The sequence below is a fragment of the Eupeodes corollae genome, chromosome 2 (assembly GCF_945859685.1).
Source record: "Eupeodes corollae chromosome 2, idEupCoro1.1, whole genome shotgun sequence".
Taxonomy (NCBI): Eukaryota; Metazoa; Arthropoda; class Insecta; order Diptera; family Syrphidae; genus Eupeodes; species Eupeodes corollae.
Window position 1 is genome coordinate 143,834,143 of NC_079148.1, and position 20,185 is coordinate 143,854,327.

The 20,185-nt window shown below is 31.4% G+C and overlaps 1 protein-coding gene across 2 annotated transcripts in view; it reads left to right on the forward strand.

The window, feature by feature from the left end:
* The window catches only part of LOC129947255 (bifunctional heparan sulfate N-deacetylase/N-sulfotransferase), a 339,584-nt gene that overhangs the window by 264,353 nt on the left and 55,046 nt on the right, over positions 1-20,185 (forward strand). For both annotated transcript variants that reach the window (XM_056057757.1, XM_056057756.1), the window contains one exon: positions 11,064-11,267. In XM_056057757.1, the coding sequence (XP_055913732.1) occupies positions 11,064-11,267 (204 nt within the window). The remainder of the gene's footprint in view (positions 1-11,063; positions 11,268-20,185) is intronic.

Sequence of the window (20,185 nt, forward strand, 5' to 3'; positions counted from 1 at the left end):
AACAGGCTATGATGCCAAACTGCCACCTGGTCTTGAAGAGATACCGGTCTCATCTGTTTTTGCTGTTCATATTTGGTCCACGAGTTGCGAAGAAAAAAAAGTTCATCTGTACAGAGATTCATGCAGATAGATCCGGAGGTCGCCAGGTATCCGAATACTCCTTTAGAGACTGAGCTATTTTTGAATTGGGCCCCAGCCAAGCTGATCATCGGCACGGGTCGTTTAACACCTTAGATCCAGCCCAATAAAGGTAAAGAAGTAATTCTAAAGGAAGAAATAGGGTAAGGAGACAGTTGATGTTAAGAACATCATTCTGATAGGTAAGGAAATGAGGCTACCTACCTCACCATTACAACGTAGGTGTTGGAATGGGAGTTGGTGACATAAGCGTTAGCTTGTATGCCTTGTTTATGTAGGAAGGGGACGATGATTTTGAAAAAGTAGAGTGATGAAACGTCCTTTAGTTTCAGGATTCGTCTGAAAAAATTCTCGAGAATCATTGACCTTACTAAGCTTCTACAACTCAACAAGTTCGACATTCAGAGTACAAGAAAATATGTATACAAGTTATTAATTTTAGAAAAAACCTATTTTTTTTAAATAAACTAAGGATTTTTTAAGAAATAAAATTTGAAGATCCACACAATTTGAGTTTATATTTTGAAAATCGTTCGACCAGTCATGCATTTTATTTTCTACGCAAGCATTAACATTTTTGTAACTTCCTATTGAAAGTGATTGCGATTAGTCTTATATGTCAACGTTTTTTGTATGTTTCTCGGAGTTTGAAGGTCCTTAAGTTCTAAAAAGTTTGTCAACAAAATTCAATTGCTGTCTGATCAAAAATCAAATAATTTTTCCAGAACATTTTCTTGTACTGAATTCGCCTTTGACCTAACAATTTCTCGATCAAGTCAAGTTTCTAAAATACACTTCTTTAAAAATCATAAAAAAAATGTTTCTAAGGTTAAGGTCAAACAAGACAAAGTCCTTAAGAACAATTTTTTGTCATAATTTCCAAAGAACAAATGTTTACCTTCTAAAGTATCTCACTAAGAGTCCGGAAGTTCGCTTTAATGAAGTGTCTCCATTCGACTGTATTTGATGTTTTGAAAAACTTCAATCTTTTCTTTGTCGATTATGAAAAATACCGTTTAAATCTGACCTTTTATTTTAAGTTATGCTCCTTAATTTTTAAAAAAACACCCGTTTTTAACGTAATTTTTAAATTAATTCAATATATTGCACAAATTTGATGTGAAAGTCTTGTTCCCGCGAAATGATTTAGCGTCAGACCAAAATTCTGTTTTCAAAAACCGTTTTAACATAAATAGTTCAGCATGTTTTTTAGGATTATGTAGAATAAGTGATGAGGATCTGACAAACATCCTAAAAAATACTCAAAATATTTAAAAAAAAAAATATTATAAATCTGTTTATATAAATATTAAATTCATCAAAAATTGTCCTATTAGACGTGTTTTGATTCAAATGACCGGTTACAAGTCATTATAACATTGTAAAAAAATGTGTTTTTAAAAATACATGTTTTTCAATTCTAGAACCGCTCAGTTATAAAAAAAATGCTTTAGAAAGAATACAAAACAACCAAAAACTAGACCTTTTAAAATTGGTACAATTTGTATATATGAGCAGTTTGTGTTTCGAATTCATTCTGATATTTTTTCTGAAAAATGCGTTCTTTATTGAGAAATTAAAATTTAATTTCATGTTGGCTTCAAACAATTTAAAATACTGACAAAAATGTGTCATAAAAATCTCCGATGTCAATGAAGACAGAGGAGGATTGTACTAACACGTAACGACGTTACGTACATTCTTTACACAAAAATGTAGATGCAAATTTACACAAAATTTATACAAAGAGCTTCGTTGTACACATCAACATCACCAACCAAATAAGATCTTAAAAAAAGATAAAATTTAAATAAATATACGGCTAAATAATTAGTATACGTTGTTAAAATACAAAAAAAAAAACAACGCACAAAAGTGACAGAATTTTAAATAAGTAAAATAAATAAAGTAGCTTGTAGATACACCTTATTCATATCTATGAATATAGATAGATATTCATTCATTCAAAAACGTTATAGCTCCTTCTGTACATCATATTCCAGGTGAATTGCTTCATTCATAAAACTAAAGAAACGTGTTGCGAATACAAAGTGGACTTTTTTATTAAATAAAAAAGAAATAAAGGTACAAGAAGAGAAAAAGAAGAAGTAAAATAAAAAAAAAATATAAAATTTCTTCAATGAGTGTAGGTCATGTTCATGCGCCCAACACTGTAGTTGTGGTTACCATCTCGGTATTTTTTGTTTAAAGAAATCGGAACATCTCCAAAATTTCTTCTAGCTATTTAAAGTAAATGTACCTAAAGATCTTTAACAGTTTGTTAATAAAATCAAATAATAAAAAATATTTCAAAGAAGTAAGAACCATGTGTCAAGTTATCAAAACTTCCTTCTTAAGACTTCAAAATACTTGCCGTAAAGTAATATTTGTACCACATCAATTCAAAATTGCAGAAGTCAAGGTGAGTTACCAACAAAAATAACTTCTTACAGACCATTCATGGCAAATGTTTCAAGAAACTCCTACTGAAAAGGCTCGGCAAAATATTTGTAGAAATAATTTTTATCGAGAAATAAAGATTCCACAATAGATAAAGTTCATCGAACAAACTGATGTAGTGGAAAAAGCGCCTGAAGAAGAACTAGTATGCTCAGCTATATTTTTAGATGTTTCGCAAGCCTTTGATAAGATTCGGCACTTAAGACTTGAGTCTACAAAATTCTGAAATCATGTGTCAAAACTACTGTTCAGAGTACTGTATGATCAAAATTACTCGGAATTACACAAAATTGAAGCCGGTGTACCAAAAGGCAGTGTCCTAGGGCCACTCTTATACCTTTTTTTATAGTTAAGTTTATTTTCCAGTGCACATCAACTCTAATATGGACATCTTTCCAGATGGAAAGATTAAGATGGTGCAAGATTAATTCCTTACGAAAGTTTCACAAATATTGTACAATGATTTCGATAAAAAAAAATCAAATTGATAAATATCTTGAAAAGGCTCAAGATACTTACTTACTAACTATGTCCTCAGACCTGTTAAGTAAGGATCATATGGCCTCTACTACGCCTACGCACCATCGGTTCCGATTTCCGGAGATATGTTTCAGCTCTCTCCAACTTGTCTATTGACGCTGATTCCTCTCTCGACTCGTTCAGCTCTTCTTCCTTCTTGTGTGAGTGGATGCATTGCTTGGCCTGTTTCGTATCATATGTCAAATCCATTGCCACTTGTACCTTCGTATGATAGAGTCTATAAATTCCTCAACTATCCTTCTATGAAGGACCTCATTGGATATTCGGTTTCGAAAACCTAGGATGTTGCGAAGACATCTATTTACGAAGGTTTGCAACTTTCTTGTAATAGCTCAAGTAACCTTCCAGGTGCTGCATCCATAAAGAAATGCAAACTCGACATTTGTGCCAAACAGTGGTAGCTTTGTTATTAACCTTTTAGAGTTGTTGCTCTAAATTTAAGACAACATACCGAACGCCGCTTCGTCAAATGAAGTTTTGTTCGGTTCCGCCTTCGATAGATACTTCCAAGGTATTGAAAGCTCTCCACTTTTATTTATTTGAGAGAATGGTCGGGATCAGTATTGTTCTAGCATGCCTCTCCTCCACCAAGCTAACCAGATGTACTCCCTGTTAACGCTATCAAAAACCTTCTCGAAGTCAATGAACAGCAGGTGTAGTGGTGCTCGCTATTCAACGCACTGCTCAATAATGAACAGCGAGTGTTGATGTGATCAATACAGGAGGATCCAGTGCTTAATCCTGCTTGTTCAGCATTGAGTTTGGCCTTAAGGTGTTCTCTGATGCGTTCTAGTAAGATTTTTGCTACTAATTTGGCAACGGTAGAACGCAGAAGCTGTTTTTTTGGGAGCTTGACTATCATTCCCTTCTTCCACTCATTGGAGAAGCTTCGGTCCAGGCCTATTTAATGAGCAGATGAAGCAGTTCGCTGATGACCCTAGCGCTGCTTGTAAAAGCTCTGCGGGAATTTCATTAAGTCCTACCGATTTTTTCTTCTTAAGTGCTGTAATTGCGGCAACGATTTCAACTTTACTGGGAAAAGACTTTAGATACAAAGTTTAAATTAAAAGAACACATCAAAAAGATAAAAAAGGACTAACTTTGCGGATCAGAACAATGTACTGGTTACTAAAACAGAACCTTGCCCTATCTATACAAGCAAAAGCGATCTTCTTCTTCCCGGACATACAAATTGAAATGGTTTAAAGAACAATCTGCCTCACACAGTTAGCGACTGCAAATGCACACTGACTCGAAAATGGGTGTTGTCTTTAATGTGCGAAAAATTGTTCGGAGGTTAAGAAGAATCAAACCTAGCTCATTGTCTTAAAGCTATGGAAAATAAGAACAAATTTCAATAAGTGTTTAGATTAATTTTGAGAAGAATTCGGAACTCTCTTTGACCTAACTCAAAAACTCCTCAAAAAGTTGTTCAAACTAAAAATACGGCCACACCATAATTCTTCACAAAGGTATCCAATTCAACAGCTTTGGCTGATGGGGATGTTTGAATGACATACACGCCATTGCCATGTAAAGGAAATGTAAATTGATGTCAGCTAGCAGCGTGTTTGCTTACTTTCGCGCTGTCAGGCACAAAAGTTACAAAAAGAAGAAAAATGCAAACAAAATAAAAATGACACAAAACAGATTATTAAATTTTAATTTTTCAAGTTCTTGGAAAATGGTTTTTCTATGACCAAAGGGAAGAGAGTAGAGTCTCTGCGTCGTCCGTCATCTGTTATAGACCCCTTGGGCTGAATTTTGTCTATTTCCAGAATTATATTTCATTTACTATGAACTTTTGTTTGTTTTTCAAACGTTTGATCAAATTTCATTTGAAATATAGTAGTTCCAAGCGCAGACAGACGTTTGGTCGTAACGTCGATTTGGTGCTGTGGGTCGTTTGATAGTTATAAAGGATAGGTTCTGATGAGATGATGATGCTGCGGAATATTGGTCCTGATGGGGATTTTGTCTGTTGTCAGCGTGTCAAATGATTCTACGGATATGAACTTTTCCCGATGATAAATTACTGTTTGTATCGCATATACATAAATGACAAACAAGTGGTTTTATTCTTCATCAAATGACACATCACGTAAAGTAAAACAACGCGTCGCTACCGTGTGTCGAAAGAGAAAAGAACTTTTTGGAAGCTTTTCGCAATGAAATTGTCAGCAAAAATGTCCTTTTTTCCAAATTTCTTCGAATAATATATTGAATAAATTGAGGTACAAAACAATGTCAAATCTATGAACTTTGATACATTAACCGAAGGCTTATGGACTTCAGAATTGTTTTCGAAGACATAAATGTGTCGAGCCTTTACTTTTCCTCTGTTTCGAAAAAAGGGAGCTATATTTTTGTTTTATATTTTCATAAATAAATCAGCTTTGATTAATATTCACACACCCCTGGATGAACAAATCTGAAGTCTGTTAGTTATGTATTCAATTTTATGGGGTTAACACCTTTTAAAGGAAAAAATATTATGCTGATGATTGCCTTGAGGCAGGTTTTTTGGTCAAACATCAGGAGAGGAAAATTGTATGGAAAGAGTTACTGGAAGACAAAATATGGACGTTTTACTTAATTCAATGGGAAAAAGGATAAAATAAATAAAATATGAACAAAGAGTTACTACTGAGTATTAACTTTGATGAACAGGATATAAAATTAATTATGACTTGATGGTGAACTTTGAAAGATTTAAACTTCAGTTTTCCAAAAAATCGTATTTTTGGTAAAATCTTAAAAATAGTAGAAAAATGACAGTGATTGAAAAATACGTTAAAAATTTAATGAAAAAAAAATAATGAATGACAAAGATTGAAATCAATTGAATGCATTCTTTTTAACAACAAATGCATACCTACTTTTAAAACATAAAATTAATTTAACATATTTAGTTTTTTATTTAAATTGTTTAACTTCCCATCATAAGTTATTGTAATAAGACCGATTTGTCGAATCGAAAATATTCACATTTCTCCACGTTCCAAGATCCCTAGAGTCGAAATAAAAGATTTTTAGAAAGATGTCTGTGTGTACATAGGTCCGAACGTTCGTGACGTTTTTCTCGTCGTCCATATTTCAAGAACCAGAAGAGATATCGACTTCAAACGAGTACAGATAATATTCCAGAAAGATGCAGAAAGGGCTCTCAAGAAAATTGCGTTTGTGTTTTTTTTACCATAACAGTTTTAAAAAAAGGTGAAAATTTTGGTTAAACCTAAATATCTCACGAACCAATGACGCTAGAGACTTGAATTAAATTTTATATTTTACGTTATACCAAAAAAATGTATTTTTGCAAAAAATCTAATAAATTATTTTTTTTTAAAATTAAAAATCAAAAAAACTGAAAAAAATTTGTCACCTCGAAAATTTTACAAATAAAAATGATTTCATCTCCAATTTTGTGCAACGAAAAATAATGTTTTTAACATCTGGTAAAATTTTGATAAAAATCGAATTGATTTATATAAAAGATAAAAAACGAAAAAATACAGTTTTCAAAGTTGGTAAAAATTGAATTTCGACTCAAATATCTTTTCAATGACTTAAGATTATGCCTTCGAACTAATTAAAACGCATAAGAAATATTTTTAAAAAGTTTGAGAAAAATCGAATTGACAGTTTTTTTCCAAAAAAAAAAACTTAACACAAAAATTAATAAAAGTTGGTAAAAATTGATTTTCGGCCCAAATATCTTTTCAAAAAATTTAGATTATGGCTTGCAACTAGTTTTTACCTATAAGAAATATTGTTTTCAACATGCTACAAAATTTTGAGTTATAAAACGAATTCATAGTTTTGTTTACAAAAAATAAAAACCTAAAAAAAAAATTAATAAAAGTTGGTAAAAATTGATTTTCGACTTAAATATCTTTTCAAAACTTTGAGATATGGGTTTAAACTAATTTTATCTTCTAAAAAATATTGTTGTAAACATTCAGTAAAATTTTAAGAAAAATCTAATTGACAGTTTTTTTACAAAAAATAAAAACCCAAAAAAAAAATAAAAGTTAAACTTGTTAAAAATTTATTTTCGACTTAAATAGCTTTTCAAAAATTAAAAATATTAGTTTCAAACTTATTTTATTTCACAGAAAATATTGTTTTCAATATTCAGTAATTTGTTTATAAAAAAATTAAATCTACAAAAAAAGTAGGCAACTTTGGTAAAAATTGATGTTCGGTTCTAGATATTTCTCAAATTAATTTCATCCATCCAATTTGTATTTGTTTATAAAAAGAAATAGGAAAAGTTAGAAATGCTACTAAAATTGGTAAAAATTGGTTTTCTACTAAAAATCTATTTAACAAAACTAAATTTTGAAACTAAACTATTTGATTATATGAAAAATGTTGTTGGTAATTTCGAAATTTTGAAGAATAATTCAACTGACAACTTGTTTAACCCAATATGAAAACCTATAAAATTGTAAGCAAGACAAATCGACAGAGGGGATGGAAGTTATCAGTGTGGGTCGCATCCCAGCCTCTTTTTTTAGTAAGAACGGCTTTCCCGACTTTGATATTTTGTTCAAATTATTTGATTAAAAACTATTCGATGAATTCAATCAGCAGATGAAATTCATTCTTACCTCATTAGAGGCTAATAACGAAGCTCTAAACTTTTTGCCGTAGTAAGAAAAAACAAAAAATTGAAAAGTATTTAAAAAATTCAAATTTTTGCAATTTTTGTTTTTAAAAAAATTCAATTCTTTTCGATTTTCTTAAGTTTTTTTCTCTCCTGATTTCTGTCTATTTCCAGCTTTGTTTTTGAAAATTTTAAATTTTTAATATTAAACAAATTAAAAAGTTAAATAGTAAAAAGGAAGAGATCCCATTAACAATGTAAAACGTTATTATGCCTATATGTACTATTGCGCAACATATCCTTTTCATGAAATTTGTCATGAGTCATGGCCAATAAAATCCTAAGTTTCAAGGTTAATGTTTTGAATCGGTTGTTTATCATTTTCGTGGACCTCAAAAATCTAAAGTTTTTAAACAACAAGATCTTAATTGGCAGTTGTGATTATCTCTCTGTGACTGCAAAATTTTCACCATTTTTGTAGTACATTTTAAGAATTTTATCGTTCCATTTTCAATAACAGCGTAGGTTTAACTTGTCAAACGTGAAAAATAGACATCTTTAAAAGTAACAATGGCCTAGAGAGCAGGCTGTTCAAATTAAACCTTTTATTGGAAAACCCCAGAAGAAGAAGTTCTGTTTCACACAGATTCTTAAGAACTTGATGACAAAACAAGTTTGAACTTAATTAAATTCGAAATTTTCGATAAAACACGTTTCTTCAAAACCAGCTTTCAACTATTTTTAAATGGGTTCAGAGTTTTAAGTTTTTCAAACATTTTTCGATCAAATCAAAAAAGGGTTTGAATGATTAATATAGTATTGACATTTAAATCAAAATTCTGAAAAACTGCAACTGAAAATCCTTCCCAAACTGATTTTGCAGAAAAACTAGTTTTATTGAAACTCAATAATATATGACTTAGAGTTCAGGAGTTGGCCGTTAGACCGAAATATTGGAAGTGTAGACAATGGGAAACAGTTTTTAAAACGATCCAGATGATATGTTAGATTAGATTGAAGTTGCTTGTGACACAACTTATCCTCAGCCTCAATGCACAAATTTAAAAGTTAAAAATTGTATTTAATTTAGGTTAGAAGGTGTGAAACTTAGTAAAGTCGGTATTTTGACATCACCAATTTTCTTCAGAATTACAGAAATCATGATTGTTTGAGAGAACGCACCAGTTGAGCACCGAAAAACAATCATATCAATGCCATTAATTTTCAAATTCAATCGAAACTGCCAAGTGTAGTCACGACATATAAATCAATTGACAGTGTTATGAATCAAGATGAACCAATGAATTATCCAATTGAATTTTTAAATTCATTGGAACCGGCTGGTATACCACCACATTGCTTGAATCTGAAAACTAGTTCTTTGTTTATATTATTACGAAATATTAATCCACCAAAACTGTGTAATGGCACCAGATTGGCAGTGAAAAAGTTATTGCCAAATTTGATTGAAGCCACAATCCTAACTGGTAAATTAAAAGGAGAAGTGTGTTTAATACCGAGTATCTTTATGATACCAACATTTTAATTCAAAAGATTACAATATCCTGTGCCTTTATCATTTGCGATGTTTATAAATAAGGCCCAAGGGCAAATACTTCACGTTTGTGGTGTCAATTTGGAGGAATCATGATTTTCATATGGCCAACTTTATGTTGTCTTTTTCAGAGTCGGTACCCTCAACTGTTTATGTACTCATGCTCAAAATGAAAAAAAAAACTAAAAATATTGTTTATCCAACTGTTTTAGACTAGCTCATATAGACCAACCATAGTAAGAGTACCTAATTCTTTTTTATTTTTAAGTTTTTACTCTTTGCTGATAAATATAATATAAACAATACATCATTTGGGTCAATTGGACTTTCAAATAGCTAGCAATTTGAAATATTTTTTTGTTTGAATAAATGAACTTAATAATAATTTTTTGTATTACTATGCCTTATACGTAGCGAAGCACGTACCGAACCGCTAGTTACATTATAAAGGTCTTAAACATAGATGAAGGTCGACTTCCGAAGAAGATCATGATGATAACAGTGAGCAGAAAAGTTGGATGGTATGATGAGTGGCTGGATCATGCACGTTTGTGTAATTTCGATCTAAGCGTAGACCAAGAGCCTCCTAATAACTGGTAACAAAGACTCTACGAGATCATTTCCAACACAGATATAAACTGCAGGAATGGGTTGAAAGTGAAGCAAGTGGATCCCTTAACAGATCGGTGAACAGTTCACTTAACTATAACCTTCAACATGCAAACTACTTCAGAGACGAACTAGGAGTAGAATCCATCTCAATGTTGCTAAGGGCTATTGTAGAACTTCTTCCGCTTAATTATAGGCCACACTGAGATGACCCTCCAATATTGTGCAATATATGTAACACAGCAGAAAGAGAAGACATATTTCATTTTATGGGTGAATGTCTGACTTTTCGTGAAACAAGACGACATTTCTTCGGTAAAGATACGTTTTCAACGGAACAAGTTCGGAATATATGAACGAATTGTTGTAAACAAAATCATTTTAATCTAAATCTAAATCTATAATTCAATCTTAAAGAGTAGTAAAAGTGGTGGACTATGGTGTATACGTACTTTTTAAAATTCACGTATTATTGAATTCGTTTGAACCTTCTGAGTTTGAAGATTGTTCCAAAGCAACAGAACAATTCATCTACTGCCACGCCCATATTTTTAACGTAATTGAAAAGCAGCTAACTGTTATAGGTGCGCAGAAAGGGCCAATATCTCCTTATTCTGCACATTGCTGTTACTTTTCAATGATAAATTCTGAAAAATGCGTTATTACTTAAAAAACAGTCCCCCCTTCCTCCAACTTTACGGTGGTGCAATATTTTGAATGTGTTACGATAATGATTTTTTTATAAAATTATTTGAAATATCAAAACAGCCAAATAAACATTTCGTAGTAAAACAAAAAATTGCCAAATTTAATCCGAATCAAAAGTTTTGAACGCAAAATACACTATTTGGAGAAAATTCCAATACTGTTTTTGTAGAAGATCCTTAATATTATTAGAAAAAAAGTAAGGAAAGGAAGTCCTTGAATTGCTTGAAATACTTCTCTTTAAAAACAATTCAAAACTGAAACAGAAATCTGTTGTCCCTAAATACTTCTGACAAGTTTATTAAGTATTTTAAAGCTCACAAAAATATTTCTAGGCCAAAATTTGCTTCTATCCATGTAATGAAACCTTACCTAATTTGTATTTTACTCTTTTAATTTTTTGAAAATGTTTTTAAAAATGTCTTATGTTTCATTTTTTTCTTACAGATTCATCCATCGCGACACCCGACCAGCGCCATTAATTCATTGCCGCTTATTAAATGACAAACATATTGTTGGCCCATCACAAACACCAGACCACCGTTCCGAAGCTCGACTTCGAATCGATCCAAAAGTTTTGGTATTTGTCGAAACTACATATTCTCAATTGGGTCGTGACATTGCCGAGTTATTAGTCTACAATCGGATAAAGTAAGTTTCTCTCTTTTTTTCAGAATATTAATTTTCTTAAATTCTTACCATCCAAAACATTTATAAAACCCTTTTATTTAATTACCCCAAAACACCAAAGTCCAAAATGTTCAATTGAATAATTTGTAATCACAACATTCTCGAGAATATCAAATCGTCTTAGTTGGTCGTGTCGGTCTTCAGTCTTCGGTCTTGGGTTGTATGTCGGTCGTTACTTAGTTCTCCCACAAATTATTCAATCTTAAAACCCTACATTTGGTATTATAAATTAAGGAATAGCTTCTCATCAAAATGGGTGCAAAAGTGAGAACCAGCAAACGAATGAGAAATCCCTTATACAACACTCAAGTTATTTAGAAACGAATTTTCTTAAGTGTTATATGAGCGTCGCTCGTCGTCTTCATCGTCATCGTCTGTCTTTGGACGTCCCCATTCCAAGTCTTAGAGAGAAGAGTGTAGGCCTAAAATTCATTCATTTCCCATGTTGACAGACTATTGTTAGGATATCAACCCCATGCCTATACCCATGCCCAGCCCATTGCCCATACCCTTCTTGTAAACGATGATGTGTCTTGCAATTTTCACAAACGAGCCAAGGAAGAAGTTGAGAGATCATAATCCCAACACATCACTTCAAGGGGAATAACACATATTGAAGATTTAAGAGAATATCTTATTGTACCATACCATAGATATATGCCATCACACACTCGCCTCGGCATCTCCCATTGGGATGTGGACCAGGGACCTGGAACAAGGGATAAAGGAACAGGGACAGAAGCCCACATCATGTGTGTATAGGAATATTTACCTACTTTTTTGAATGTCAGGCAATGGGATCATTAAAATAATTGCTTCTGGCATTGATGCGGACTTACAATCAGCCATAGTATTCAAGATTCCTGCTGTATAGATGTGGCATTAAATAGGGATTTAGGTGCTTGTGCTAAAAACATTCATATACTTGTACTTTATATGTACACAATGTGGGTATATAGTATATAGTATATTCATCACAGAGAGACAAATCCCTTGTCCCCATAATCTCTTCCAGGAAGCTTTATAATGGTGTTGGGATAAAGATGCCAAGTTATAGCTAAGCCTTCTCGTCGGTCGTCCAATCGAATAAGATGAGTTAAGTTGAGATGAGTTAAGATGAGGAGTAAAATCTTTCCAACAAGAAACCAACATTGGTGTGGATTTGGATTAAATTACCAGCAATATGTAATTATAAATAAATCCTTGTTTCCTCGCACCTAACTCCATCCTCCCCCTCTCTCTCCCCTGGGCAATTTGCATTCTTGTCAGCTATGTTATAAATCTACGTATATGTATATATGAGTATTTGTCTTTCTGTGTTAAGCGTCAGTCTGTTTATAGGCATTTCTACAGGGTGGGTCAAAAGTGAATTTTATGGAATTAATTTTGAACTATAAATGTATTTGAAAATCACATACTATAATTTATTTACATCAGCCACCACCTCATGTGGAACTTATCGATCGTAATGTCGCCAAAAATGCTGCAAGATGTTTAGGTTTTCTGAGACGATGCAAGAAGCTGCAAAGCTTATATATGTTGGTCCAAAACTTTAGTATAACTTCCATCTCTGGGCTGATACTCTAGTAACTTACTTAAATCTCTTGAACACCATTCAAAGAAGGGCTTTTAAAATAATTAGTAACAATTACTTAGTTAGCTCAAATACGTCACTCGTAGTAAAGTGTCTTTTTTCACCATTTTTAAACGTTGTTTTAACGGACTATGCTTTAATGAAGCTTCTAACCTTAAATTTTCGCCCATCACTTCACCCTTGAGTAAATTTCGGTCGTACTATGAAGCTAAGAGATTATTTTTTGAGTTGTACAACGCGAATGTGAAATACTTTTTCGTAGTCTATCTTTTATTGCAATGCAATGTTTAAGAGTTCAAAACCGATCTGAACCACTAGCTTGTTTCCAAACCTTAACTTTTTTTCTAATGCTCAAACTGTGTCTTTGGTACATTAAAGGAATAAAAAAAACTTTGAGTGTAAAATATAGTGTCCCTAAACTTAATAACAACTACATGCTCACAGAGAAGGAATATTTGTAGTGCGTTTTTCACAACACCTTGTGGAACATCTGTTCACAGCGCCCGTATTTAAGCACGAATTGTTTCCTTCAGTTTCGAGATAGTAATGAATTTATAAACGGTTCTGTTGCAGTAAATCCCACCGAATACATTCCAATGAAATGTTGACCTTTTCGAAACTATTCCTGAAATCCCGAAAACCAAAGATCCAAAGAAAAAACCCATAATGCCAAAGCTATAGAATCCATAACCCCAAAATCCCGAAAAACCAAAACCTAGAAGGGCCTAATTCTCGAAAATAAAATAAAATATTTCTTTGAAGAAGGCATTCTTAACTTTTAAGAAATTCTTACATAATACATTCTATCGTTGGAAAATTTCGGATTTTTTGGGTTAATCGGGATTTTGGATTTTCAGGACAGCTTAAGTTCTTGTAGTACCCGTGGTATGATGGTTAGTGCGTTGGACAGTCATGCAAGGGTTCTGGGGTTCAATCCCTGCCTGTGCCACCTTAATTAAAAAAAAAAAATAATTTTCGCGGGTACCTACTACCTCTTGCGAGGAATTGACAAATCCTTCAAGAGTAATTCTTGTCATGAAAAAGTGCTTTCTCAAACTAGCCGTTCGGATTCGGCCTAAAATTATAGGTCCCTTCCATGCCTGACAACAGTACTCGCAAAACAGGAATGGTTGAGAGTTGTAAGTCACTAGGCCCTGGTTTACAACGGACTGTTGCGCCACCCCATTTGATTTTTTTAAGTTCTTGCCCAATTCTACTTTGTAGAGAAAGAGCTTTAATTCGGTTCTTACAATTCTTCGCAATAGACTGCAGCACACACTGAGTCGACCAAACTACCTAAGTGTCGATGTTTCTGCACAATCCAAAACATTGACAAGGATGCGTTCAACAATCCCTTTTTTTTTGGGGGTGTGCCAGTTTTTCTTTGAGAAAGATCAACTAAACCTTCCTCTTGAAGAAATCCTACTACCAATGCCATATCATCTGCGCTAGAGGGTGAATTTCGTACAAAACGGTCTGGTAGATTTTTATTAAATTATCTCTAAAATTTTGTTTTTTAATTTTCTCAGGAACTAATTGACCGATTTAAATATTTTTTCTGACCAAACTTTTATTTTCTCTTAATAATATTTTATGATCAAAAATTTACAAATTTTTCAAAAATATTAAATATGTTCCCTTTAAAATTCTTTCTTAAAAACGGGTCAATATTTTTCAAGCATTTCCATTTCTGTAGTACACGTGGCATGATGTTAAGTGTGCGGTGGCCTGTCATGCCAGAGGTCTTAAGTTTGATCCCTGCCTGTGACATTTAAAGTTTTTTTTTACGGTTACTACCTCTTGCGAGGAATTGACAAATTCTTCGAGAGTAATTCATGTCATAAAAAGTGCTTCCTTAAAATAGCCGCTCGGATTTGGCTTAAAACTGTAGGTCCTCTCCATCCCTGAGAACAATACTCGCACACAAGAATTGTTGAGAGTTGTAAGTCACTCTAGGCCTAGTTCTCAACGGACTGTTGCGCCACCCAATTGATTTAATTTTTTATAAATATAATCTAAAAAAAAAACACTCTAGCGATTTTCGAAAAAAATATCAAGTTCGTGCGACCAAAAAGTTAATTTCATTAAAAATAAAATTAAGTTACTTTAGTCCTTTTTAAAGTATGCATTTTACAATATTGTAGAAACTTTTGACCCACCCTATATGTTTTTATCTTTCCTTGTTTAAGGTAATTTTCTTTGTATTCATTTTTGTCTCTAGATATATGTTAGTTTTGTTCACAATCAAATTATTATAATATTTAATAAATATATCACAGAAATTGTTCGCAGGCATTTATGTTTTATCTGCTTTGTATAAAGATATAATATTTATACCTAAGATGATAATAATAATTTTGAAAACATGTACACACATTGATATCAATTATAAATTTCATCGTATGTTGTGCTTATCCATAAGATAATCGCCTAAAGTGTGTTTCTATTTCCAATTTCCAATCAAACATATTTTATTGTGTTTTCTGACAACAATATGTAAATCTAAATTTATATAAATATGGAATTCTATTGAAGCAAAGACTTTTGGTTGATTACCTTTAATTTAAAATTATGAATAATGTTTATATAAAAGACAAATGTTTTTGAATAATATTTAATAATATTGATACACGTGTCAAAAGAAGATAGTTCTTAACTTAAAATTGGTCTTTTAATGGTTGAATAATTATGAATAACCACAGAGTAATCTGCATAAATTGGCTTTTGGGCTATAAAATATATTAACATATGGAGTTAGGTTTTAAAACAAAAGCTTTCTTATCTTTCTTATCTTTATTGATCCTGGTGAACAGTTTAGAATTAATGTCACTTGGTAAATGGTCCAATTTTGAAAATACTGTTTTTTGAATAATTTATGTCTTCAAGGTAACAAATACAGTTTTTCTTTGCGAAAGGGATCTTTATTTCTTATTATTTCTACATTTTACTTCTTATTAAATGTAAAATCATATGTAGTAAAAATAATATGATTTTTCAAGTGGGAGCAAATCCTCGAATCTTGGAATTCAGATACAAAAACGTCTCATAGAGGTTATTCCATATTGTTATTGCTCAAAATTTGTAGACATATTTCCTAATTGACAAAATACCGAAAAAATTAAGTTTTTCAATTTTTGTTTTTCCCTCAACCGCCAGTTAAAGTTCTTGGCATGGTTTTTAGGCTTTGAGCCTTGTTTTGGTACAAAATTTAAAAACAATTACTTGTAAATTAAATTTTCTTAAACACTTTTTCGATTATTTATTTATTTGGTCTATAAGTACATACTACTTTCTTAGACATAGCTAAAATTAAATAAAAAAAAACATTGCGTCCTAATAATAAACAACAGAATTAGGTATATTATAAATTAACTTAATCAATTAGTTACATAAATAATGGTAATTATTATTCTTTTTTTGAATAATTCTTTAGAACAGTCATGTTGAATTACAATGAGATTTTTGTTAAAAAATGTGCACGCTTTAGTAACCGGTTCATTTAATCCGTAATTCGTCGAATGATGTGTGATGAAGAAAAAATGATTAGCCCTTGGCTTAAGACAACGCGCTGGTGTATGTTTTATAAACATTTCAACTAAAGGAGCAGAATTAATGTGCCCTGTTATTACATCATTAGCAAGTGCAATCAAGAAATAAATTCTCCTAGTTTCTAGAGGTTTTATATCAATTAATGCGCACCGATCTTTATAAGTTGGTAAGGGCAAAGTCCATTCAAGTTTACGAAGAGAATATTTTGTGAATCTTTTTTTGAATTTTATTAGAAGCATTTTTGTGTTAAGGAGACAAAACTACACAGCAATATTCCAAAATTGGACGAACAAAGCTAACAAAAAGTGATTTAACAGTATAAGAACACTTAAACTCATTAGAATTTCTAAACAAAAATCCAAGCATAGAATTGCCTCTAGATACAATATAGTCAACATGCATTCTGAAATCAAGCCTAGAATCAAAAATAACTCCTAAATATTCCTAAACTCTTCGAAGTACGTTCTCAGATATAGAGTAGTTAAAGACTATCGGACTATTACATCTTGTAAATGTCATTACACAACATTTTTGATATTTAAGTCAAGGTCATTAAACATACACCATTTTGATATACAAGTTAAGTCTTTTTGAAGTTGCATACAATCAGAGAGTGAATTTACTGATCGATATATCTTAAAATCATCAGCAAAAGACAGGCAACTTGATTTTAAAACAACCTTAGGTAAATCGTTAACAAAAAGTAAAAACAAGAGGGGCCCAGGTGACTACCTTGGGGTACTCCTGAATAATTACAAATTAATTCCGATTTAATTTGACCAAGTCTAACTGCTTGCACTCTATTTTCTAGAGAGCTTTTAACCCAATTTAACATCTGAAAGTGAAAACCCAAATATCTAAGCTCTAACAAAAGAATTTTATGGTTAACTCTATCGAATGCCTTTAAGAAGTCAGTGATAACATGTACTTGGCTTCGTTTCTCAATGTTCGTAAATAATGTGAGATTTGTTGCTTTGGATTTTCCACTGACAAAGCCATGTTGATAGGGTGAGATATGTGCTTTAACAGCATCATACATTTTGATTTTAACCAAGGATTCAAAAACTTTGGGAATCAGTTGGAGCTTTGCAATCGGTCTATAGTTTTCGATTGATTGCTTAGAGCCAGATTTAAAGATTGGTGTGATGAAAGAAAGTTTCCAAGAATCGGAAAAAAACACGGTTTGAAAGAGACTGATTGAAAATTATTTGGAGTGGTTTCGATAAGTTGTACTCACAATTTTTAATGAAGATTTCAGGAATATTATCGGGTAGGAGACTAAGACTATTATCCAATTTACCAAGCGCCGACAGAATTTCTTCTTCTGATAGAGATATAATACGGACATCCGTTATAGCAGGGATTTCATAGTTTACTTCAGAGTGAGCTGAGTTTAATATGAAATTCAGGTCACTGCTACCAATGCCTTTTTCTTTTTTTTTAATTTAAAGGTTTGTTTGTTCAGTTAGGATAACGACTTTCTCTGAAATAAATTTTGAAATAGTAAGTTCTTGACAAATTTATTGAAGAAGTCACATTCAAAAAACAAAATTAAATCGATTATAATCGATATGTCATAATTTTTGACATTTTATTATAATTTCAATAATAAGCGACTTTGAAAACCTATATATTTTTTGGGATGACGGACTTCTCGATTTTTCAGTGTCCATGGCCGGACTTTCAGCTCACGTAACTTTTCAATTATATGAAATGCATGATTTTTGTATGGCAGTATGTTGCATTCGTAAATTGTTTCGACAAATACGTTTTTTAGAGAAGTCGAAAAATTCGGGTCCAGAGAATCTGTACGTCTGTGTAGCTGTCTGCCCTCGACCCTACAGCAAAAACCATAAGGTCAATTGAGTTTAAACTTGAAGTTCAAATTTTCGAATTTGCGTTTGGCGTTTTTTTAAATTTTTTAAAGACTTTCTGATATTTAAACAATGTAAAAAAAAACAGAAAGAAATGTTTTGCTCAAAAATCTATTGTTCAAAATTTCTCATAAACAGCCCGGTTAATTATTTTATGAAAATTTCTCTAAAATTTTGTTTTTTAATTGGCTCCTTTTAATAAAAAAAACATATTTTTGTATTGCTTTATAAAACCGTTATTTAGTTTTCAAATTTGGTTAGAATTTGTAATGAACTGATTTTTTTCCGAACAACCTCTTATATTGTCTTAATAATATTTTATGATCACAAATTTCCAATTTTTATTTTTTTTTATTTACATATATAGCTCTTATAGACTACTTATTACAAAATTATAAATAATAATAATTAACTATAACAATACAAATTATTAAACTCCATTTCTCAAAAAAAAACAGCAAGATATGATGGTCAACGCAACTCAGTATAGATCACATCGCACTGAAAACCTTTCTCCATGGTTGTAAACACAAAATTAGAAAAAAAATATAAGATTTGTGTTGTAGATCTACCACTTACAAAACCATGTTGCCTTGAAGATATCACTACTTTTAATAAAAGCATAAGATTTATAAGAAAATAAATCAACTTTTCGAAAAGTAGTGGGATATCTGATATTTTACAAATTCTACGATAGTTTTGGACACCATTTTTTGAACCTGCTTTGTAAATAGGAAATATATAAGAATTTTTCCAACTTTTATGAAATATGCTTGACTCAATATACCGGTTGAATATAATGCTAAGTGGTAAAGCAATTGCATGTGCGGTATTTTCAAAATGAATTGGTGGGAAACCATCAAATCCTGCTTTTTTATTTTAAGTCAGTGTTTAAGTCTTCTATAACTTCGTTTACCGAAATATAAAAATTTCCAAAATTTAATGAATTTATTGAATTATTATGAAAGATTGGTTGGATTTTAAAAAAATATTCTAATATTTTTTTTAATTTAATATAACAAAAATATTTTTAAAAAATTGAAACATTTTATGCACACAAAATTAATGTTAAAAAAACACTAAAACTGTTCATTGAATTAATTTAATTTCAAGTAATTTAGCTAAAACTTGTATCAGTTGAGTCCACACAAATTTAAAATTAAAATATTTAGATAAACGCGTTACAAGTTTTGATTATTTCAAATAATTAATAGGTTTTTAATACCTTTAATATTAAAATTCGAAAACCGAGTACATATGAGTTTTTCCCTACCATAATCCCTTGCATTTCAATTTTTAGGTCGTACGGTTACCTTTAAAACAAATAGAATCAGTTTGTAGGCCTAAGGCCTTAACTACAGATTTCAGAAACTCAAACGTCATTTGAAGTGAGCAGTTCTGATTTTAACTTCAATGTTACGAGATAACAGCAAAATGCTAAAAATATTTAAAATCAGCTTAATTCATTGTTTTTTTTTTAGAATAAAAAGCCATTTTATATTTTTTTAAACCATTCAAAACTATAGGCATACATTTTAACTTTTACCACCACCAAATGGCACTATGACATTGATAAATGCTTGTTAACTGTTAACAATGCGTTATTTAAAATCTAAAGAATTGGTCAATCAAAAAAACTATTCAAGTCTTGAGTTGATGTCTATTCAAAATATTTCTAAAGTATGGTGGTACTATTAGCGTATTTTAATGTCAAGCTGCTAAAAATAAATATTTTCTTAATTTCTGTTCAAATTACAACACAAAAAACATCGGTAATGAGGTAAGGAGAAGTTTAAGGAGAACACTATTTTTAAAATAATTTAGATTGTTAAGTATTTAAAAAAATGATTGAAATGTCAATT